Raw genomic sequence first — 25013 nt, forward strand, 5'->3', positions numbered from 1 at the left:
TGTGAAACACAATGTTATTTTGTTCAGTTTCACACACTCTGATAGACTTATTAAACATTATACAAACAAACTGAGTCTATGAGGTACAATAGAGAGTAAGGGCAGACCAAATGGTGAACACTATGTTTATTGTGCAGTTTACTGACTTGTTTTTGTGTGTTTGTTTTGTAGTTGAGGTTTTTGAGTGTGTGATTAGAAAAAAAGAAACCAAATCTGGAAAAACATCTAACAAACTTGTGTTCTTATAATAATAATGCTACAGAGGGATGTAAGGAATAATGCATCATCAGCTGCAGTGGTTAATGCCAGTAGTTTTTCCACATTTCAATTTTTCCTCAACATTTCATCCCTTTTCCGCTCTTACAAGCCTTTGAAGGCAGCATCCAGTAGAAAAAAAAGAAAAAAAAAGAAAGAAACCTCTACAACTGAAAGACTGTAATCTTCAAAATAAGCTTTAATATGACTGTGGGAAAAAAAGCTTCCAACAGACTGAGGAAGCTTCTTTGTAGCTCAATCACAGAGCTCACACACCTCTTTGGCGGTCTTTCTCCTTTTTTCTTCCTTCACACAGGCTGGTTTTTGAGGAACTGTGCTTATCTCCATATTCCATTGAGCCCTCTGAGGGTTACGGAGGATAACGTGCCTCACATCTGTTGTAATGAAGAAATTGTGGCAAGTAAAACTTCATTAAGCAGAATCTCAGTCTCAGTTCTTTATATTTCTGAGATAATGTGGATGATCAGTACACCGGTGCACCGAATGAAGCATTTATCCACACTTATCAAATTTGTAGATATTTACACAGTTATTACTAATAGAATTGCAGTTGATGAGTTTTCACTGCGTCCATATTGGTACTGAGCTACAGTTCAGCGTTTTAAAGCCAAACATGAGCAAAAATCCAGCAAAGTGGGAGTCCTCTGCAGTGAGATGGGAGCTATTTGTCTTTTTCTGACACAATGCAGCTTTGAGGCTACGGTGATCGATACTTTTCTAGAGATCAAATAACTTTTTTAGGCTCACATGGCTGCATTTCACCTGATCAGAGGGTGATTCTAGTAACAGGAGGAGGATGAATTTCACTCTGCACTGCATCATCTCAGCCACACAGAGATGTTTTAGCATCTTTTTGCTCATGGAACCAGTGAAGGGCAGCGAACAAAGAAAAAAGAAACTAAACTTTAGGCTTTGAAGCAATGGCGTGGGAACCAGGCAGACGTCTTACGGCCATGTCCAGTCCTAACAGTACTGTTGAATTTCTAAAACAAGGTCATGTACAGTATGTTTGCACTTTCTTTCAATCACTTGGATAAGCATTTTGTTAGCACAACCTTTCTTATATCTTTTCAATCAAAATATGTGCAATGCAGCATGGATTGTGTAACAATGTGTTTTCCACCTGCTTTTTCTGGTCTCACTGCGTCGAAGCGATCACACTCCCGGCTACAGAGATCTGGGATCCTCACCAGTTCATCTCATGTCTTCTCAAACAAGAATGAATCGATCTTTAGTGTGATTCTCATTATATTACACTCCAAACCTTCAACTATTATGCATGTTTTACTAATGTAGTTGTGTGTACGAGCTCCTGTGTCTGGTCTCACTGCAGAGCCTTTACCTTGGTATAAACTGCTGACAGCGGTGTTAAAATAAACACAACACAAACTAAAGTAGCGTACAAGAGCCAGAGCCTTAAAGTCCTGTCAAGGGCACGCACGGAAACACCAAACTGGACTTGTGCATACTGCATACTGAATCTTGGAGCTGGAGAAATCTTTCCAGATATTACGCTGTTTCAGAGCCCCCTCCCTGCGGCTCCGAGCGGGAGGCACGAGGGCTGTGTAATAGCTACAGCATGTGTGTATCGGAATATATTACAGGTACGATATCACATGCAGCGGGTATGCAGCAGAGTATTAGCATTTCACTGATCCAGACCACCTGGGAGTTGCAGCAGCTTTTTTGGGTTTCAGAAAGATAATGATGAAATACCCACTCAGAGCTGAACTGCACCTTTTCCTGGGTACACGAGCAGGAAGCCTGTAAAAACACTGTCGCAATCCAACACCGGAATATCAGAGGTGGCTGGTGATAAAGCGAGAAAAGCAACAAGGTCCCGACACCGAAAATGGAAAACATTAAATATTCACAATGAACATGGCGGGAGCGCGGCGGTGTGCGGAGCCTGAGTGAGACTCACTGGAAGCAGTCTCTCTGAGCCGAGACGTTCTTCAGGTACTGCTTCAGAGCCTCGCAGAAGTCGCCGAGCTTCTTCTGGGAAACCACCATCTCCTGACGAATCAGCAGCAAGGACTGCGAAAGGAAGAGAGAAGAGAGACACAAGGAGGTCAGAGGTCAACCGACCTTTGATACCTCTCGAGGCCAGAGTGCTTTAAGTTTATAATGAGCAGCTCATTATCAGGCTTCCTGCAGAGCTTCATCATGCCATATTCATTCATTTCAGGATTGCTGGCGTATCGAAACAGTGTGATCCAGGACCAGGAGAGGTTTGTGTTTCCAGGAAAAGTTAAAGATTTTTAAATGTTTTTCAACCAAAGCTTCATTTCAACATTATGTACATTAATTTCTATAGTGCACCTCCTCCATCAATGCATGTGAATCAATGAGCATGCTGCCCCTGCAGCCACACTCCTATATATTTATATAAATGGTGTGGATGCAGCATTCGGTTGATGCTAATTAGAAGATTACGAAAGCACATGCAGTTACCAGAAGCGTTTTAATCGAATGCAAATCCTTTCTTCGTCAGTGGCTTAAGTGTTATGCATCTACTGTAGCTACAAGCGATTTCTCGGATACTAAATTGCGATGGGAAGGCGTGACGCTCTGGCCTCATATAGTCTCTGTCTACCGCAGTAGAAAGCAGTGCTCATAATCTCCTAAAGCATATGGAAATGTTTAGATGGGAGCTATGGGGGATACTGGAGCCAGGCCGCCTTGAATGCACAGTTTTCATATGCGAGAGTAAACAGGTCCTTCAAAATAGATGTTTTACTTATTTCATGTTTATTTTAACAGGTAGACCCATCAATACTTGAGAGCAGCAAGTATTACAAATGTAGAATTGCTCAATAAATCAAAGAAAAAAAATATTGCATGCATGCAAGTGTATGAAAATGCATACAAGTGGAAATTATACATTTAAATAAATAAATAAGTATTGGGCTAAATAAAAGACTGAAGCTGCGATAAATGAGGTTTTTGTGCAGTGTGAATTCATGCTCTGCAACTTAAAATGACACAATTATTTATGAAAGAAAAATGTGAGAAATCGCATGAATTTGAAAAACTATTCAGTAATTCCAAATAAGAAAAAGCTTGATAACTCTAATAATTTCATACAGAAGTCAAGAGGACAAACACACACACAAAAAAAAAAACAAGTAAAAATTGACAGAAACACCAAAAGAAAGGCAACAACCCGCTCTGGTCTACTGCTGTGGTCGACTTGAGGTCGAAGAACTCAGAACACACATGAACATCATCTACATATTTGCAATCGTATTATCACAAAATCACGATTGCATATTGCACGCTGACCTGATATTCTGCACCCTGAGTGCGTTTAATGGCCAACAATTGGGACATATGGATTATTATCACCAAGTTATCAGTCCAAATCCAACATCTAGCGTGAAAAACAGAACGCTTCCTGCCCCTGTGAGTCTGCCTTTATCAGATGGATTTAACTGCAGCTATCCTCATGTGCTACTCTCTCTACAGTACAATTAAAAATTAATCCACTATGACCTAGATAACTCCTGCAGAGTCTTGTTCAGACTTCACCATGTGCATTTCACACTCACACTTACATATGTGCAGTTACACCAGCTTTCACCTCAGCTGTGGTCACACCACACGCCCACACACTCCCTCTGTGACATAAAGAAAAATGTATACCCATGCAGTCGATTTTGGGGCTTTTTAACGTAGTATTTATAGAGACGCTAGTCTGTCAGGTCTGTCAGTAAAATCCACCACTTGATCCAAGAGAAACTGGAGGCTTGATCAGGAGGGAATGTGTAGGCTTGACTTGACAAATCACTCTGAAAAGAAATTCTTTTGCAACCCTGACATGCATGCATGTCAGAATTTTCAATAGTTTTCAACCAGCACAGCGTGGCGTTTCTCTTCCAACAGCTGCTCCTCCCACAATGCAATATTTATTGCGAGCAGATTGCAACATTTCCAGCAAGAGAAACAGTTGAGTGACGAATTTATTACACCAAACGCTACAGTTATTTAAAGAGTATTATTGAGAGTAAAATCTGTGTGACACTGTTGGTATCACTGTATATCTTCTTCATGATTTCCTTCCACGAGTCGTGTGACATCCGCCATCTGTTTGGTGACAATACACAACAAAGGCGTGCGCTGAGTGAACGCCGCACATTAACAAAAGTGGAATTTGTTGTTTTGCACTGAAGAAACCATGAGGCTGCTGTGTTAGCTTAATGTAAAAAAAGAAACATTCGTGACTGTTTTAGGAACCATTATTGCTCCTTTCAGGATATTAAATATCAGATTGCACGAGCGTTGAATAACTGGAAATAGCTCAATATCAAACGTCCTGAGAGAAGCACGCTCCATTTAGCACATATTAGCTACAGCTCTGGTTTATAAGCACAAGTCAAGTAGAAAACATCTGCATTTGTGTGTTCGGATGCTTCCACTGCTTTGATTGTCTGTTTTATTGGCATGTAATGACTGTTTATCTCTTGACATCGCTGCTTATGGGCTGCCATTAACTAAAATTACTGTCATGAGGCCGCGGCTCCGCTGCAAAACTGAGCTGCTTGAGTGAACACCTGGCTGCTGCTCGGTAAACATGTGCGTTATGTGTGTGTGTGTCTGCGTGATTTACGAGCCAATGATTGCACGGGCATAAGTGGGCATGAAGCACCCATACCTGGGATAAAAGAGAATTATAACCCCCCCTCTGCAGTCCGCCTGACGGCCAGAGCACACCCACAAAATACACACAAGACACCCGGCCGACTCAATTAGAAACACTACATTGGCCGGCAGCCTCTGTTAATCTAATCACGACCACTCCATTAACCATCCTGCTTCACCGAGCGAATCGCTGCGATTACATCTGCTCCCCTCTGACTCCGCGGCCCTGCAGACGCCATAAATCAGGAGCCTCCAAACTCTCGGGCTCTTTACTCTCTTTTGCTCTAACCTCTGTGTTAATGGTCGGCATCAAAGCCGAGTCCATGCTGGTAACAGTCCAGGAAAAACACATCAATCATTAACATCTGAGAACCCAGACTGAGCAGATTAATCCAAAGCCTCATTTTATGTGTGGAAGTGAAATTTAAAGTCAGCTCTGGGGGCTGATTGCTGCTACTTTGTGGTTTTTGTGTTATTTTGATTGAGTTAGAGGGGAAATGTACATCAGGCATTTAAGAAATGACTTCATTTATTTTCTCTTAATCCTTTTTGCAAATATCCTTTATTTGCTAAAACAATGTGACAGTTAAACACCTGATTTGAATGTGATGCTGGGCTTCATTCTATTAAGTTTACAGGTGGCGCTCTTGAGTCATTTTGCTGGCCGTATGTGCATTTTTTCAAAGAAAACTTGTGCTTAACTATCTGTTAGTAAGAGTCGCCATGAAAGGTCCTCCTGCAATTCTATCTGCAAAGGAAATGAAAAACTCTACAGTCCGAGCACTCTGAGTTCCTGTTTGCGAAGCAGCTGCGAGAAAAATAAAGCCAGGGTTCGACCCATGCTGCTTCATTTCACTGAATCTGCGACTGTTTGAAAAGCTCTAGGATCAAATCAAGGATGCAGACATCCAAGAAGAAGGGTTCAGAGACCTCACCAAAACCACCGACTGAATGTTTGTCAGGGTTTGGTTTTCTCCAGAGAATGCGCTCACAACTTGCTGTGTGGGAACACTACCTGAGAAATGACTGTCATCGGCTTTGTTCATCACCACCTGACGAGGCTGCCAGAGAAACCTGGTTCTGCTGGATTTTTCAGTTGTGTTGGACGTGGACTGAGACAGTGTTGGCATTAAACTCACGATGGAGACACTGATGAGGAGACCTGCAGTGTTCAGGTTTGGATTTACTCTGGGAACTCCGGTTTTCCTCACTTCAACAAAAAAAACCGCTTCACCTGAAAATAATCAGGTTTCATCAAACTCAAAATGGATAAAAATATCAGAAATGTACCTGTTGTTTTTCTGCTGCTTTGCTTTTGTTCATCCTCAGACAACTAACAAAAAGATTGAACCTCAGCTGTCATGTATTCAAACCCAGTGAATCATTGCTGCTGCGTGAGTCGGCTGCTGAACGGTGATGTTGTTACAAGCAAAGATCCTCAGTGATTTTATACCCGTGGTTTGGCGAGTTTCCATACTCTGGTTTTGACTCTACAGGTGCTGCAGTTAGGCGAACTGACGTTTTTAAATTGATATCCATTCATTCACCTCTTTTGTGTTCTGTGCATGAGTAGAGTTTAAAAAAAAAAAAAAAAAAAAACAGGATGAAAATGAATTTGACAGCAGCATAGGTTTTGCATTGCACTCAGTAAATCATAACTCTTAATCACAGACTTAAGTTAACACTTCCAGGTTGTGTGTACCCATGTTCCTCCGTATTTCTAATAAATGTCCCTAGATAGGAGTGTGTGGTGTGTATGTGTGTCAAATATATGTATAGGTTTCATTTGTTTGTTTGTTTAACAGGATTACATAAACTACTGAACCAATTTTCACCAAAGTTAGTGCAGGACTGTGAATACTGGATAAAAAAAAAAGAGAGACATTTAGGATGTTATTTTAGAATCTATGAATATGTAGTTTGTTTTGAATATAGATAGTCTTTATATAGCAGATATATTGCTTTTGGGGATGTTCGATAATGTAAGCAAAAAACTAAACACAACAACTGCAGCTCTAACGCCGGGTTCACACTGGATGCGTTCCGGCTGCGGTCTGGAATCACCGCAGCACTGTGATTCACACCGCCTGCGGTGTCTCTGCAGTCCGCTGGAGGAGGTTGCCAGATCTGTCGCTGTCCCCCACAAATGATATGAAACCCGTATAACTCAATATAAAGCAGCCCAAACCGCCATCTCGGTTGAAAATGCACGCTAAAACCGTAAAAAACTGTATTTGTATAGTAAAAAACTCGCCATAAACAATCATTTCATCAACCCGTCCAACGTGTTCAAAAAAGAAGCTTTATTTGGCAGAAACCCGCCCAATTTGGCAACACGGAGCTGCTCCGGTCACAGAGCAGTTTTGTCCAGTTTTGGAGTCATTTGACTTTCCTGCAGTGATGAAGTACAAAACCGTTCATTCTTCTGATGCGTATCATGACTACATCACGTTGTTTTTTCTGTATTCTACCAGAAGAAGTAAAAAAATAGAATATTAAGGCAAAAATACGACACAGATTTTATTTTTGAAATCACTAATTTTGGAACACGTATCGAGTTTCCTTCTGGCACCCGACTCGCTTCTGTCTGGATTGACTAATGACTACGGATTAGCTGCGGTGTCCGTTCCGCAGCCGGAACGCATCCAGTGTGAACCCGGTGTGAGGGCAGAGATGCAGACAAACTGAGGCTAAAACACAAAGTCATTCCAATAGGGTCTTTTTAGGTTAATTACAGACTATAAAATGCACTGTGGTAAATGTGGGTTTCTGTGTGCTGGAATGGCCCACCCGTTCAGTGTGTGTCCTGCTCTCAGTCGGGACTGGGTCGACCACCCAGTGGCCTTAAACTGGATAAAGTGGTATAAAAGATGTATGAACAGATGACCGACCTTCTCTTAAGGCCCAGACGTGCCTCCTTTACAGTAAGATTCTATCGTGGTTGTTCAATTCATCCACTAAAGGGCAGCGCAGGTTGATGTTGTGTTCAATGTTCCTCTCACTGTTCAGGCATGAGTTATGCTGCTGAACACTGCCCCCACAGGTCATCAGTGGTATTACTCCACTTGTCATACACTGCAGTCTACTTGAAGAGGAACTAAATTAAACACGTGATGAACAAAGAACAGACAGAAGGCTCCGTCTGCATCTGTCTGCGTACTTAGAGTAGAGCATATTGAACCTTAAGGATTAGCGTGATGTCTGCTGTTGTGGTGGATTTCATTTAATTCTGCCAGGAGACAGATGCTTTCATTGCTAGAAGTTTGCTGGTTAAAACTGTGCTTTCAAAACACTTGAAAATCTCTCTGGAATGGAAATTTGATGCCAACAGACAAGTCCAAGACGAGTCTTTTCCCACAGTTCTACAGCGTCTCTCATAGTTCCCAACGCAGGAGGCTGTTCATTATCTGACCAGCGTGTTTGATTATTTACACGCCTGAGATTGATTGAAAACAACCCAGTTTGTTCCATTCCCCAGTGACATGCAGATGTAGGAAAATGACTAAGTAATTACATATAATTGAAGAAACAATCTTGTCAACACCTTTTGATTGTATCTCACAATCAATCTGAGAATATGGATTAACGGCTGCCACTGAAAGCTTGGCACCTCTGTCACAGTGTGATTCACGTTATCAACATTTGAATAATACATGTGTTGTAGAATTATGGGAATTCATTTTCGAGGACACAGCGATGCAAGGAATATATTTAAAAATCTAGTGAATTGGCAATGCAAGCACCTTCACCACAGATTTAAAACACGGCCTCTTGCCAGCTTTACATCACTTTAAACTGGCCTTGAGCTCTCAAAATATATTACATAATGCACCCGCTGTGGCAGCAGCTGCTCTCAGCTGGTGTGTGAATGTGTATGTTGCGTCAACAAGAACACACTTTTACTCGCGCCATTTAAACCTGCTGGAGATTGCAGCCAGTTTGTGTGTTTATTGGAAACTCGGTGACTCTATGAGCCCATTTGATTGAACTGTGACTGATTCTCACCGTGTTGTAAAAGCACCAGTGTGGTTCATGTATATTATTGATTCCCTGCTGACTTCGCCTTGTGAGCATTTTCACATCGCAACGTTGACTTCATAAACCGAATTGCACTGGACAACACCGCCATAGGGAGAGTGCAAGTGATAGATTATATTCATTTTATAAAAAAGTAATGCATCATGCCAACCTGACATTACATCATATATGTGGAGATTTCTAGATTTATGAGCTTTAACGCTGAAAGATAATAAAAATCAGTATGTGCAACTTGATAAAGTTAACTTGATATTTGACAAAACATAGAAGATTGAAATGATGAAATGGACTGAAGACTGAAATGGAATATTTCACCCAGTATGGGAGTCTATCAGTACGGACAGTAATGATATGGTATTGTAAGCTGAGTGCGTCACAAAGCAATTAAAAAGAAAACTTCTGTTTCCCTCTTCGTCACATCTGTACGCAACCCCCCAGCGAAGCTTTGCACTGACAAATGCATGAAATATGCAGAGGTCTCCACCATCTGCCAAGGACACACACTGTACACTGCTGCACTGTATGTGCTAAGCATGTGTGAGTGTTAAGTGTGTGTGTGTTCCGCACGCTGTAGTGTGAGTGTGTAAATGGGAAGTGCACGCGTGTGTTTGTGTGACTGTATATCGTCCCAGTGTTACCATGGGAACAGGGAAATACCCGCTACCCAGACGCTGGTCTTCCGCTCATCCCTCTTTCTCAACCTTTCTTCTCCCCACACATGCTTTTCTCTTTCTTCCTCAGGCTCTCCTTTCACTCCACCTCTTTTTCTTTTTTTTTACACTGTCCCTCCGAGTTCCTATTTTTGACGTCTCAGGGCCCAACAGCCTTTTGGTTTCCTCCCACAAACTCCCAGCATCCTCCTCTTCCCTCACCGTCCCCACCTCTCCTCCCCATCCTCCCAGCTCCTTCCTCCCCCCGCTGCTCCTGTGTCTCGCTCTGGGCTTAAGAAATCTCTCATTTATTCAAATGAGGAAGAAAAGAATAGGGAGGAGAGAAGCCCTTTATTAGCCCAGGAATCATTTGCATCTCTCCTTGCGCTGCATCCGATGATAGACGACCTCGATGTGGCTCAAACTGACCTGCTGACTGCAGCAGTTGGGCAACAACAACAAACATCTAACAGTGATCAGCAGCACTTTAGTGACGGGGTTTCTTTGTTTTTTAGTGATTGGACCTGGCACGACGGAGGAGAAGAATGAAAAAGAGGAACGTGTGATTATGTAACAAGAGGGGAGGACGTTGATTTTTGCGTGACTGGTTCCCAACCTGGGGATCCCCTTCAGAAGGGGGCCACGTCTTGGCTTGATCTCGAGTTAGAAATTCGATTTGCATGCAGTGTTTTCTGGAATATAACTCACGTTCTTCCAAAAATGCATCATTAAGAGGAAAAACAAGCACATAGAGGATGTATTTGTTTTTCAGTCCCAGATGTAACAGCAGGGCTGATAACGCTGCTCCAGCAGTGAATTTATTCCTGAGCTTCTGCTGTCACACTTTTAGCTACGATTAGCCTTCTTTGTTTTCTTCGTCATGGTATCAGTCTCTTCCCTCCAGTCCCTCGCGAGTTTCTCACACACTCTGAAGTCTTTCTCCTGCAGATTTTCACTGCCTACAGTTTGGTTCTGATAGCTTCAAACTCCTCGGCGAGTGCGGCCTTTCGCTCAGACCTGAGTGGAATGGCGGGATCACTTTCGGATCTCAGGTTGGTCGTTGCCATTCGATTTTCTCACTGAGGAGAGTTTCCGTTGCTCCGGCTGACACAGCGCTCGAGCTCGCAGATTCAGGGTCTGAAGCAGAGGATCCTCCTGTGAATCTGTGCTTTTACATGTTCTTGGGCACTGGTGCAAAAAATGCTCTAAGTAAACTGATATAAAGTGATAATAAACTATTCCATTTCTGCCCGCGCTGGGAAGAACAGAGTTCCCGGTGGCGGAGACCTTGAGAAGCCCTTTCAACCAAACATAAAAGTTCCTGGAAGAAGATTTGGCTTGGAAAATTTTGAGAGATCATTCCAACGAGGATGGTTTGAAAAAAGGAGATGGTTATATTATGTTTCAGAAACAGACTGTGTGCTCTGCTTTACCTGCAACCAAGCAGTGGAGAAGGGGTTATTACTGCGCTCTCAGAGTGACAGCTCATTTGTTAAGAGTGGCTTTTGCAACGGGAAAAAAGTAAGTGAAAAGTTTGCTCAACACAAGTTGTCAGACCTGCATTCTGATTCACTGCGTGCATTAGCCAGAGGTGTCAAGAAAGTACTTTACCATGCCATGTTTTTGTTGTGCCCAGTCAGTTAACAAAAGGCTGGGCTGATTTGAATCACCTGCAACAAACAGTTCTGGGCCCAGGTGATCACAATCAGCCCAGCTCTTCGAGAACTGACTGGGTACATGGAAAACATGGCATGGGAAAGTACTTTCTTGACACCTCTGGCATTAGCTACACTGAAAACAACGCCTATCCGTGCTACGCTTTCTGATTTAGCAGCTCGGGATCAAAATACTGCCAGACTGTGTTGGAACTTTTATTCAGATCCATTAAATTTGTGGGTTTAATGGATTTTTTTTTTTTTAGTTTTGGAGTATAGACCCACCTGACTGTTTGTTTGCATCTTCAGCACCAAGGACAGCGCTCAAAATGGCAGTGATTTACTGCTGTGAAAGCGCTTTTGTTCTCGTCTGTTCTTGTCATATGGTGAATTGCTGCCAACCTCCTTATGGAGAGAAAATATAATAAAATGTGAAATTTTTAGAACTTCTTAATGTTCATTTGTGTATATCATATGGCTTCCAGCCAGTAGCCTGAGTGGCAATGCACTATACAGCAGGGAAAAAAATGCAATGGCATCACTCCTTCATTCATTCGGTTGCCAGCCCGCTCTACTTAAAACACCTTCCTGCACCCCTGGTCAAATATGTTGATAATGGAATAGTTTGGTTTTACTATGGCAGCAACATGATGTTATCATACAGTGACATTTAGTGTTCCCTAGTGCCATTTACTGGTATATTTAGATACTATACTAGTCACTACTTAACATCAGTACCATGAAGTAACAACTGAAAAGAAGAAGAGGGGAACATATAGTCCAGGAAATAAGGTGAGTGAAAGAAACCTGTATGAAGATGGTTTCTAGTATTTAGAGAATATGTGGGAAACTGTCCGTTTCTTTCACTTTGGAAACTCCTGAAACTTCTTCCATCTCAGAAGAATTTCCTTCGTCTCTGCATATAAACTCCTCGAAGTATTTCTGTCACTTCTGGCCTTTCCATCTCTCCTCCAAATGACTCCTTTCATCAGTGTTTTCATCTCTTGGTGAAGGTTTCATTTGCTGAAAGACATCTCTGTTTGCATCTCAGGGCACATTTGCGGATATATATTTGAGCACAGATGAGTTTCCTTCTTTAGTTCAGGTTTGTTTGAGAATGACGTGAGCTGAATTTAGAGTGGAAGAAGAAACACCCAAAAGGAAATATAATATACACAAATTTGGGTCTGGCCATCCCGGATGTCTTCACATGTGATGAGCTGCTGCTATAAATGAGAAAAATAAACAAGTGAAACTTCAATAAAGTTTTGCTGATGTTTGTATCTTCTCCTGAATCAGTTTGCCTTGAATCAGTTTGATATTTGGCTCATTAAAAAGTAAAGACAGCGTTTCCTCGGCCGTCTTTTTCCTCTAACACATGCTACGTTCTGGAGGAAATATGAATAAATCATGGGGTGACAGAGAGATGGTTGTGTGATTTGTTTTTATTATGTCTTTTTAGACATAAAGAGCTTTGGGATTGATTTACTAAGATGTGTATGAAAAATAGGAAAAGGTTTAATTTTGTTGATTTACTCAAAATAACTCTGTGAATGATATCAAGCATAAAATCTGTGTTCCTTTAGCAGGACTGACTTTCACTGATATACAGCCACAAAAACTCGACAACAACAAACAACAAACACTCAAACTGAGTCGCAATCAATGTTATTATTGATGAGCTTCTCTTCTTGTTTTTGAATCATGTCTCCGTGTGTCCACACTTACTTCCTCATCTTGCTTCCACTTAACTTCCTGCGTCTCTGAATCCATATATCGGACGTGTTTCTCTAATTACCGGACTCTCCCTGCCTTTTGTCTCTATTGTCCCGTTGCTGTGCTTTAGTTATACTGACATTGTGATTCACCTTTATTGAGCCATGAGTGAGAAATAATGCTGCGCTGACTAAGAGAGACAAACCACGGCACTGGAATTGACTGCAGCAAAATGAACTGCTGACACTACACTGTGTATGCAGGCGTGTAAATGTGTGTTTCATGGCTTTGATCCTGAGGTTTCGCCTCTTCCTCGGGGCAGTTCTTGTTATTATTTGGTTTAAAACCTCCCGACCTTCGAGCGGTTTCACCAGCATATTCTCTGCACATTTTTGTAAACTGAGCTTTCTTTCGGCTTTCACTTATTGTCTTGGTTATTTCTAATAATTCAATATGGATCATGAAGCGTGTTAAGGGAAAAATAAACACAATGTGGCTCCATGTTTAAAACTATACAGCCTTGCGGTGCAGTTAAGTGAGCAGTCACACAGATAAAAGCAACAAAACAGTCAACCGAGTCAATTAAAGAGAGGAGAGAAGCGGCGAAGGCTCAGTCATTACACACGGAGGCGAACGCCAACGGGAGCAGGTACAGCGAGGCGGCGGGCGGGTTTGCAGGCTAAGTGGGCTAAAGTGAGTAGACAGAACGGAGGAGGCAGGAGAAACAAACAGGGAGGAGAGGGTGGAGAGAGGGGCACTGTGGGCTGTGCTTGATTAATGCATGTGGGTGCACTTATTGAATTTGCGAAGAAAACCTCCTGCGCCAAGAACACAAACAGCTACCTGGGGATTCAAGGGAACAAGTGCCGCCATTCATGCACCAAGACCGGAGCGAGTGGAAAGAGCCACAATCTCATAGAACTCTGGTAATCCACGGCACCTCTCAGACATGATGGATTTTTATCAGACAGTGCCGTGAAAGTCAATGTAAACGTAGCACTGGATTACAGTTACTTCTTTAAGAAGTCAACAGTTACCCAGCATCCGTCCATCCGTCTTCCTGACAGCTTCATTCAATTCCCTGGAAAGGTCGTCAGTCCATCGCAGGACAAACGCTCAGACAGACAGTCGATCACGAATTAAACTTGAATGTTTGGACTGTGAGAAGAAACGGGAGTAGCTAGAGGAAACTACCGGCATGCACATGGAGAACATGCAAACCCACAGAAACACAGAAATACCCCCAAACATCAAACAGGACTGAGACAACGCTGCATGCAATTATATCACTCTGTGGCCCAGGTACATAAGTAGATAAGAGATTAAAGTCAATAGTTGCCCAATAATTTAACTCGTGCATCACATTTAATTAGACATCCTATTTGGGGAATTTGAATCCTCTTGTTATTTGAGTATATTTCAACTTCTCCACCCCCTTTTTTAGATTTTTGAGATTAATGCCAGTTAAAAATGAACAAATAAGAAAGTGCCAATCAGATCAAAATCAAAACATTTCTACCGTCAACCACACATTTACTTTTCCTACTATCCTCCCATATAATGTGATTTTTAAGACAAAGGAGGCGAAGGCCCCATTTACACAACACTTCAAATGAAAATGCATCACTTTTTTCAGTTCTTGACACGGTTTCACACGGCATCATTTTGAAAACAATGTCCGAAATGCTGAAAATGTTGTAGCTGTCATGTTGGGCCACTAGTGGGTGCTGTTGTTTGTGTTTGTAATGAAAAAGTTTCTGCCAATTCCACATCGGTTAATTACACAAGTATATATGTAATAAATCCACTTCTTCAGTAACTCTCACACCCAGTTCCTCCTTTATTTATCTCTATCCCTGAAAACAAACTGAAAATATTTCTTCTGGCCTTACAGGAAAAAGAGTTTCTCAATTTGTTTTTCCTTCCCCTACTAATCCCCGTGGCTCTCAGAGCCGAACCATGATACTTTCTGAGAACATGAATATTTAAACAACAGTTCACAGACGCAGGGGCTCTTTGTAAAAAGGTATTTCTCTGGAACAGCTGGGCCGCCGTAGTTCTCGGCACAAATAATTCAAACAAGAGCAAATCACAGGGGATTATTTTTTAACACACGTGAACTGGAACCAGAATACACTGCAAGTTATTTTCTACTCAGTGCCGCCGTGCGGCTCAGCGGCACAGAGAAGTGATGCACACGGACTTTAGAAGCACAAGGAAAACTTATTAGTCGTTGTCAAAGAATTATAAGTTTATCTGCTACACTGATTTCCTGTCGGTTTGACTGCATAATGTCGCTCTCCACTGGATCAAATGTGACGACCACGCTGATGTTTTTTTTTTTTTTTTTCCAGTTTGTGTTTGTTTTGTGGGTGATCAACCAGGGGAACTACTACGAGTGACACAAAGCCGACGTGTCAGTGGATTAGGTGAGCAAACAAGCAAAAAACAAAATGAAAAAAATGAATCTCAATTCGATGAAAAAAAGAAAAATATGGGAGATGATTGGTCATAATGTTGAGTTCCAATGGTTTATTGACCTTCCTTCCTGAATGATATTTTTGGAAATGATCTTGGAAGGCAGCTGGGGGTTGCATGTCTGGTCAAAGAGTCAAACATCTGAGATGCTGCAGATGCTGCCATGAAAGCAGCTCCACTGCTGGGACGCTTAATGCAGCAGCTTTAGGAGAAGTTTTTTTTTCTTTAATATCTCACTGTATTTTGCACCAGAGGGCATCAATAAAACTGGCTTTAAAAGGGAGGTGTTGCAGCAGATTTGTATCTATAAAGGATTCTACACATTTAGTAGAAAATGGCTCAAAACTCCCAGAAGGAGAAAGTCTCTCACTCCTGATCATTCTTAAGTTGGAGGTCAAACTCTGCTGGCGCAGGGTTTCGCCTCACTGTAGAACTCTTCTGCAGGGGGGAAGGTTTCTTGGAGATGGAAAGTCCTGCAGCTAAACTCCTCCAGGAGGACGGGTCAGCGCCCTGCTGCTCTCCTGCCTCCTTTAACACCTGATGTGACCTGAGCAGGTTGAACAACACCAGCAAGCTCCTACCAATCACTGCTCTTCACAGTGTTCCGAGTATTCCTTCGCTCCCCTTTCACATCCTGTTTCTCAATAATCGAACAACCCTTCCAGTGTTGGATAGACAGAAATAAATGTTGCCAAGGGCTAAAGCCGCATCACATTGGAAGCAGTGAGTAACTGAGGGAGCGCTCAGTATTCATAAAAATGTCCCCATGTGCTTCGGGTGTGAGGGGAATCGAGGCGAGGGGACGAGCTCACGTAGAGCCGAATAAAACAGTTAAAACCAACTGAACCATCGTGCGCAGAGTTATGAAACGAGTGTGGCTGTAGAAGGCAGGAAAATGAATGTGAGGAGTTTCTCTCAAAGAGAAACAAGCGTCAGAACTGATGTGCAAAAGAGGCTTAAATCAACTGGCTCGCTGGAGCGCGGCTGGTGGCAGCAGAAAAGCTTCACTCACGACCTTCAAGACCTTTTACCCCGACGCAGATGTATAAATCCCAAATGTAAAATACTTACAGCAGCATGAATTAAATGGTTTGACTGTTAAGGTCTGTATTTCTGGTTTCATTTATAGAAAGGGAATCATTGTGGATTTTCTTGAGGTTTTGGTCAATAATGGGAACTCTGTTCACTGTGAGGGTCTAAAGATGTTCTCCCAGCAACAAGATTGCCAAATTATGACCAGGACTTTCTAGATTTAAGAGAAAAATGGAAATTTCAAAAATATCACTGACTATTTGAATTGGATTTACCAAATCAACAGACATACAATCCATGTTTGCTTTGCAATGCAGAGAGTTAAGATTTTATTAAGGTTTACTTTAGGACTTTTCACTGTTAACTGAATTAGACCTGTTTGTGTTGCTGTTTCAAAAGTTGAGTCATTTCAGCTTTTCCAAAAACAATTTTAGCCATTTTATCATTTTCTTGCTTTTCAATGGCTTTTGGTGTTTTGAGCAGTTTCAAGGTCTTTTAAATATTTCAGCTATTTTACAATACTCAGCCACTTTCAGTAATTAATGACACTTAACAGCATCAACGAGCATACCATTTTAAATGTACTTACGTTTTATTATCGAATTTTATCTGCATTAAGAGTTTTGTTTCAGCGTTTTTTCCCTTTTAGTTTTGTTGCCATTTAGCACTGTTACCATAGTTTTAATGATTATCTAACATTTTTCAGAGCAAAGAAATCTTTGCTACTTTGATAAAATGCCAGAAAAGCCCAACATTTGTCTTATTAAAGTCTGATTAAATAAAATCAAGCACCAACATGTACAGTCGCCACACTCTGACTGCACACGGCACCTGAGTCAGCACTGGTTTGCTTCGGGAATGATGGTTAAATCAAAGACTCCATCCGAGCATGTGCATGAGACCCTTTCACACAGTAACATCCATATTTATGACCTCTTAATATATTTTTCATAACGGTGTCCACAAGGGTCTGAACATCCCTCGGAGAAGCTCACGTTCTCCGCTGACCTCCCGGCTGTCTGTTCCAGTTTATCCACACCTTACTGGAGCATGTATTTTATATTTAACCCACCCATGTTGATCACATATTGTGTCTTTTCTTTCCACGTCACTTCTTTCTTTCTTTTTTTAACCATTTTTCCACAGAAACTCTTGTGTTTTGTGCAGATCACAATAGATAGATAGATCGTTGCTGTCAGCACTTTCAAACAAAACAGTAACACAGTAAACAGTAAAGAAGTAATTAAGCAAAACGGCCCCAAAATGAGTAAATAATCCTGGACCGGATGTAGCAGATTATCACAATGTCCCGATGACAGGCTATTTGCAGTTCAGACGCCTTATGGCCTGAGGTTAATTATTAATTATGACAATTTAATTAGCTCTGCTCAATAAATTCAGAGAGAAAAATCTAATCTCGGTTTGTTTGTTAACAGATGTTAAGCGTTAGAAAATGTGGAGGGACAGAAAAAGGATGAGAGCGTTAGCTGGAGCGTGTCTTTATCGCCTTGCTGGCTCTGTGGGGGAACGTGTTCATCACTTTGATCCACACAGAATAATCTACATAAATCGTCCATAGATTAGCTTAAAATCCTGACAATCAATAAACGCCGGAGAAAGAATTAAGTGGAATTAAGTCATTTGAAGTTATTAACTGAATGAGGATTCGTGGCTGTACAGACACACCAGCCGACTTATTATATAATTCCACTCCCATAAAACACTTGGTTAGCAACACATGAAAAAGTGAATTTTTATACAGATAAAATGGATGAAAGAGATAAATGGCTTTAATTATCAGTCACAAAGGAACACTGTCTGTGATTTAGGCGTCTGCAGCTTTTCTCAGGATATAAAGAGCTACTGGAGGAACTGAGTGTTGATCGTTGTTACTGAACAAATCCGAGCAGCAGTAGCATAAAGTGCCGACTCAAGTGTTCTGAAAAAGTGTAAAGAAGCAATAAATGTATAGTTTCAGACACAGTTACTAGAGAATCGGTGCTACAAACCTCAGTCATAAAGTTTCACTGAATGTCAAACAAAAGAGGAAGGTTGAGGCAGTGAATGCATCAGGAGGGAGCGCGGGACACTTTGAGGCCAAATTTTCATCTCAAGCCCTGCCCTGTGTCACACCAGCAGCATTTTAAAAAGTATTATAAGTCTTTTCTTTTTCTTTTTCTGTTATGTAAGTTTAAGGCACTTCTTTGCTCCATGTGGTACTCTGGAGGGGAACATTTAACGTCCCTGCAGGTTTTCAACGCTTCCCATTAACTTCCCGATGATGTTACCTTTAATAAGGTTCAGTGGAAGCAGATCTAGTGGGGTCGTTGTTGTGATGACTGGGTACAACAAGAGGCTAAATTATATGAAACTACCCTCAGGCTGCGTTCACACGATAGTGTTCCAAGTGTTCCAAAAGGCAATGAAAACTTAGCATTTTTACTTGAAAATGTTGTAAACAGGGCCCGAGCGTGGCTGATGGTGCTGCAGGAGTCATTTAATACTTCCTAAAATATAAATACATTCTGTATTGATGTGCTTTTCTTTATGAAAGCAGTGACTGCAATCAGCAGTTTTACCTTCTACCTATTTATTAATTTTTTTCTCAAGTCAAAAGTAAAAAAAAATCATGCTGGGGAAAGGCACTCTCCTGATCCCCTTCCATCTCCGATAAACTCTATTAAACATTGGAGCATCTCATTGAAAAATTGCCCTAAACCGTTGTGGGGACATTGTTTCTATGCAATGAAATGAAAAAGAGAGGGAGAAAGACAGAAAACAATCGCTTCATTCTTTTCAATCAAGAGTCTCATGTTGGGTTGATTGGAGGAGAGTTTTCTTCAGACCTGAATTCCCGACTTTGGCCGAAAACGTCTCATTCCTGTGCCTGTGACCACGTGCAGGTCAGTGTTCAATTAAACTTGCTGCATTTGCATTTCCTTGAAACAACAAGCGTAGAAAACAGGCAGTGATTTTTTTTTTTTTTCCAGAGGAGAAACAGTGGAGCGTTGGCGTGGGTTTGTGGTCTGCGCGCCGCGCCTGCTGGTTAATTATGTGTTTCATTTAGATAAACATAGCTGTGCAAAGACAGTGTATGCACTGGAAAAAAACACAGAGGGTGCAAAGAATTCAAGAAGCACCTCGAGCTTGATTCAAAACATCCGTTATGAAAGAAAAAAACTAAACTAAAAAAAAAAAAAAAACAGAGCTATGCTGGTATCCTGTGGTATTTCTTCTTCCTATATCTATTATCTTTCCTTTATTGCTCTATAATCTGCTCCTATATCCCACTCATACCTTCACATTTTCCTTTGTTTTCGTCCCTCCTCTCAGCCATATCTTATTCTGCTTTTTTATTGCCTCGCCTCTCTTTCCTGACACGCCTCCGGGGAATAAAAGGACTGACAAGATACAGTTGGTGTGATTGATTTACCTACTTCACATGACAGAAATCATTGGCAGCGAGACGCCCGCGGCTCACAAGTGTCCGTTACAAGAGCGCATGCAAATGCACCTGCGGCTTTAAAGCATCCGCGGCGCAATCCGCAATGCTGTTACGATCCGACGTGGCGAAGCAAGTCCCAGAGCCGGCGAGGGATGATTGCTTTGACAGAGCGCCGAGAGGAGAGGGGAGGTAAATCACATCTCGGTCTTCCCCTCGGAGGAGGCTGGAAGGTCACCGGGGGTACGGCGACCCGGCCAGAGGAGCAAGGTCGAAAGCGAGACCTTGTTCAAAGAAATAAGTGTTTAGACATAAGAGAGCGGAGTTAGTGAGAGCGAGGAGGGATCGAAAGGTGACGGCGCGATCGGAGGGTGGAACACGGGGCTGGGATGAGGAGGCGGAGGCGTGGTGGCGGGGATGCTGCACTTCATTTCACAAGCTGTGTTCCTGCGTCTGGGATCAAAAGGCCGGATTCATTATCACCTGGTTTCATAGCATGTCTGCAAATGTATTTATCAAGCAGATGTCTGGAGACGCAATGCAAATAAGATGGGAAAATATAATACACCTGAGACGCATTTACTGATTGCTATCTAGACAGATTTCATTCTTAGCAACATAATCCCAGAATCATAACAAGAAATTGAAGCTGTGTGAATGAAACCTGCAAAAAACAACAACTCTCACATGAATACGTTGTCACTGCTGCTGTTTTGTGCACCGTATTGGCATTTCTCTCTCCCAGTGATTCCCAGTGAAAAACTGCTTTTCTTAGAACATAGTTCAAAAGCAGATATATTCTTATCAGCGAAATGGTTCACAAGCCTGACTGGTGAGTCACTTCGGTATTAAAAAGACCCTGCATGATGAACGGTAACCAGAAGTGAAGACTTCAACAGTTTCAACATGGTGGAGAAAATGCTACTTAAGTGATTTTTTCCTGCAGCCAACATCTATGTTCATGAGGTATGGAGATTTATAATTACATTTCTGTTACCTACATTCACGTTTTGAGGCATCACTGTGGTGCATTTCGATTGTTTGGTAAGACAATTTTCCTCAATGGTATGAAAATCTAGAAGTGAGTGTCCTTTAAATTTAAAATTTTCAAAACAACTCATGATAAAATGAAGAAAATGGTGTCATTAATTAGACATACAATAGAGAATACTCCTTCTAGTATTCAAAAGCCTGTGCAAAGGATTTTTTTCCTATTCTATGAGGTTGAAAAAAAAAATAAAGAAGCAGAAAAGACAAGCTCACAATGGCAGGACTGCAGGTGGTGTGATTCCCTGTGTGAAGATGTGCGACCAAGCCGTCCCCGGAGGAGGAGTCTGCTGCACGTCAGGCTTTTAGGGCTTAAATGAAAATGCAGGGGAAGAGCGTCTCTGTTCGCAAAACCATTTGCGTGTCAGATTCGTGCGGGTCTTAATTTGAGTGCGCAGCACGGCGCTTTGTTCAATGGTTGTGCGTGGCCCCCAAATTAATTACAGTTATGTCATCTCCCATCCAACGGCGCTAAAAGCCGGGCTGAGCCTCAGCAGATCGCTGTTATTATAACAGTAGATTTATACTGTATTATATATACGCACTGCTCTTTGTCTCTTTCCTTCAAACGATTATAATGATACCACTGCAGCTCTGACCCGATATCTCCTTCAAGTTGATAATTCGTGTAAAGATCAGCTGCATCGATCGTTTCTGGGCTGCTCCCCCCAGGGGTCATCTCGCCTCATCACCTGCTTCATTTACTGATACCAGTAATCCCCTCCAGTGTGTCCAGCCGTCTGCCACGAAGGTCTTATTTTTCTGCTCCTAATGCCTGGAATCTCCTTCTCCAACACTATTTATCCAAAGAGTCCAGCGTGTCCGCTTTATCTCTGACCCGCTCCACCGCCGCGGTCCCTCTGATCTGCTCAGGTTTAATCCTGAAGGGAGCTCTCAGCATCTTCAAGCTCCAGCTCCGGTTTCTGTCTTTTGGCGTTTGTCACCATTTCCAAAACAAACGTCACGTTGCCCTGAAACTGGTTTCCTGCCTGTACTGTCTTTTTCACCTCTTTTGTGGACCGGTTACACTGAACCCTCCCACCTTCATGATGGCATTGTACCTCATTTTACAATAGAAACGGTTCCTCAGAAGGGCATAGACTTTAAATCAGTATTTAAAGAAAGCTGTGTTGCATAGAAAAAGACAACAATACCCGTCTTAAATCAAACACACTTGAACTGATCCTGCTTTCAGGCGAATGGAAGATTGAAATAACTGAATAAAAGACGTGACTCTCGATTTCATTTGGCTTCCTGGAATTCATGGAGAATGTAGCCGTTTCATGACGATTCCTGTCGTCAGATTTGATAATGATGCTGCTGTACAGAGAGAATTGTAAATCTAAAGGTATTTTCCACCAAATGAATAAAAAGATATCAGCTCGTAGGGCTAAGAAAGAGTTTTCTGAGTGGAGGTGTTTTATACAGAAACGAGTGAATGCATGAAGGACGAGTTTAAGTGCAGTTGAGGAGAGTTTGTATACAGAAGTACACAGTGTGATGACACTTCACTACAGAGGTGGATTAAACACTAAAATGTTCAGGGAGGCTAAAGTGCAGAAGAAACTTAGATAAAGACGGAAGCGCTCATCGGATAGGAGTCACAGGAAGGAAACAGACATGCAGACGACAGAGACAGAGAGACTTTCATGCAGACTGGGGAGTAAAAGGCAGGTAATTTGGGTGCTTTGATTCAGAGGAAATGTCACAACCAAAAACGTAATGATTTTGGACATTTTACAACTACGACTGAGATAGCATTGCTGAGGGAGAATCCTTAATAAATATTAAGTTGTAGTTTACCAGCTGCAACAGTTTTCAGGTGAGAACTAATGGTTTGATTTTTTTTTTTTTTTTTTTTTTGGTAACTGTTAGTTTGGAAATATTTTGATTTCACCCATAAATTAGCAGGCGGACATGTAGAAATGCAAATAGGTTTCATCGGGACCGTGAGACATTTCACATTTAAATGGCCTGTTTGTTTCACAGTTTTACACACATGTTGGGGAGCCAAATGAAAGTGGCGCTGCATTACCATGGGAACTGCAGCCGAGTGTTTTCTCAGTCTGTGTGGAAGCACAAATATGATTACCTCAAAGAGCAAAAAAAAAAAAAAAAAAAGAAAAAAAAATGTTCCCCAGCACATACTGATTACTTTGTTTTGTGAAGCGGCCCACCGACAAACAGCCAAATGGGCCCTGCGAAGCAGGGTAATTACCGATAGTGCCTTCATTAAATGCCTCAAAGTCTTTGAAGACCACAGCAACAACAATTTCTCCGTTAAATGTTTAATATTTCACTGGCTATTCAAATACAATTACCATTTTTTTTTTCCCTTCAAACTTCTACCTGTTCCTTGTCTGTGTAATTGCACCTTTCTGAGTGTTTCTTGGAGATGCATTATTTTAATTTCAAATCCGAACTCCAAACTTTTCGTGAGTCGACTCTGATAATAACCTTTTTGTGTCTGTGGCCATGACAGCAGGACGATTTAGTCGGCGCTCTCGCGGTTTCCCAGCAGTTAATGGGGAGCCATAAGTGGCTCCACTGCTGTGGGAAAGAGTGCACGGGGGTGATTATTCCGCGAAGGAGATCTGCTGTTTGACTTGCACGTCCACGGTTTGTTCGTCACGTGCACGAGAGGCACGCACGTGTCATTTCACTAGGCAGTTCACTGGGGGTGCGTACAGGTGAACAGAGTGCACAGTAATTGTATTTTAGACCAATTAGGGCTTTTCCAATGTTATTAATGCAGTCGCTCTCGGCGATGATAAACTTGCATTCATCGATCTTTTATACCTGCTCTTAGTAGAAAAGGATCAGCTGCAGCTCTGGGTATATTCGTGTGTGTTAGCAACGTCCATCGCAGGGAAAACACACACTCACAACAAAGCAATCACACCAGAGTTCATTTTAATCAAGCCAAGTGTGACGCCCCTGCTTTATATTTAAAAGATACATGCTTCGATGATTATTTCGTTAAAAATAAAACTGTGTTTTTCTGCATTGTATTGACAATCTGCTCAACCGTGACGCACTGTGTGACGATTAATTTGATGAGAGGGATGCAAAATGCCAATTATCGTTCCAGGTTTTAATAATGATGATTGCGGATCGCAGGTAGACGGACTGAATCAGAGCAGTAATGGTTGGTTTTAATGACAGCTGCCACAGCAGCGCTGGAGAGCTGATTGCACTCCTGTTTCAAGGTCTCATCATTGATGGATATTAAAGTGTTTATTTCAGCTATTCTATGTATAAAATACAATCTCTGAGAGTTTCATAAAGATTTATATTTATTCATTTTTCCCAAAAAATATTAAAAAACTGATCTTAAACATAAGCCTTGACTGACTGCATACATTACATGTATATTTTTGTGTATATTTATATTACCTTTTCTATATTTTTTTGTTCAACGTGTCAAAGTATGTTTAACTTGATTAAATGTCTGACCTGATCCAGCATTTTTGCTTTCCTGTTGTTAATGCTGCACACTCGAGAAGAGACAAAGATAAACAATGAAGCACTATTAAATGCGTAATTCTACTTTAAGTTAGCAGATGGTGGTTTTTAAATGAAAAAAGTCCCATGCACTTTCAGTGTTTCCATTCTACTGGATGTAAAATGTGGATTTTAGGACATCTGCAAATGCATTTCATGGTTTTATGCATGGTTAATCCAGCCTCCCACCTTTTTTGGAATCACGGTATTAAAAAGCATACATTCCCAGATATATATAAATCAGATGACTGGAATATGCAGACATATGTCTGTGAGCAACAGTAAATCCATACAGATTTTAATGGATCTGACTGGTGCAGAGTGATTTTTTTTTTTTTTTTTCCCGGTATAAATAACCCGCACGAAATAGATTTTTCCCGGGATTCATTTATCGCCTTTTCAGGTGTAAATGTGCTGTAACGTTACACCCTCGTCAGTTATGCCTCTCAGCCTGTTTCATAAGCAGGAATCGATACAGTAAACACACCTGACCTCATCTCACTGCAGGAGATTCTCTTATCCGGTGTGCTTGCC

General features: G+C 41.6%; 1 protein-coding gene across 2 annotated transcripts in view; it reads right to left on the bottom strand.

The window, feature by feature from the left end:
- Positions 1-25013, bottom strand: part of necab2 (N-terminal EF-hand calcium binding protein 2) — a 137911-nt gene that overhangs the window by 7220 nt on the left and 105678 nt on the right. For both annotated transcript variants that reach the window (XM_030096063.1, XM_030096062.1), the window contains one exon: positions 2201-2313. In XM_030096063.1, coding sequence (XP_029951923.1) covers positions 2201-2313 — 113 coding nt within the window. The remainder of the gene's footprint in view (positions 1-2200; positions 2314-25013) is intronic.

Source organism: Salarias fasciatus, chromosome 7 (assembly GCF_902148845.1).
Source record: "Salarias fasciatus chromosome 7, fSalaFa1.1, whole genome shotgun sequence".
NCBI lineage: Eukaryota > Metazoa > Chordata > Actinopteri > Blenniiformes > Blenniidae > Salarias > Salarias fasciatus.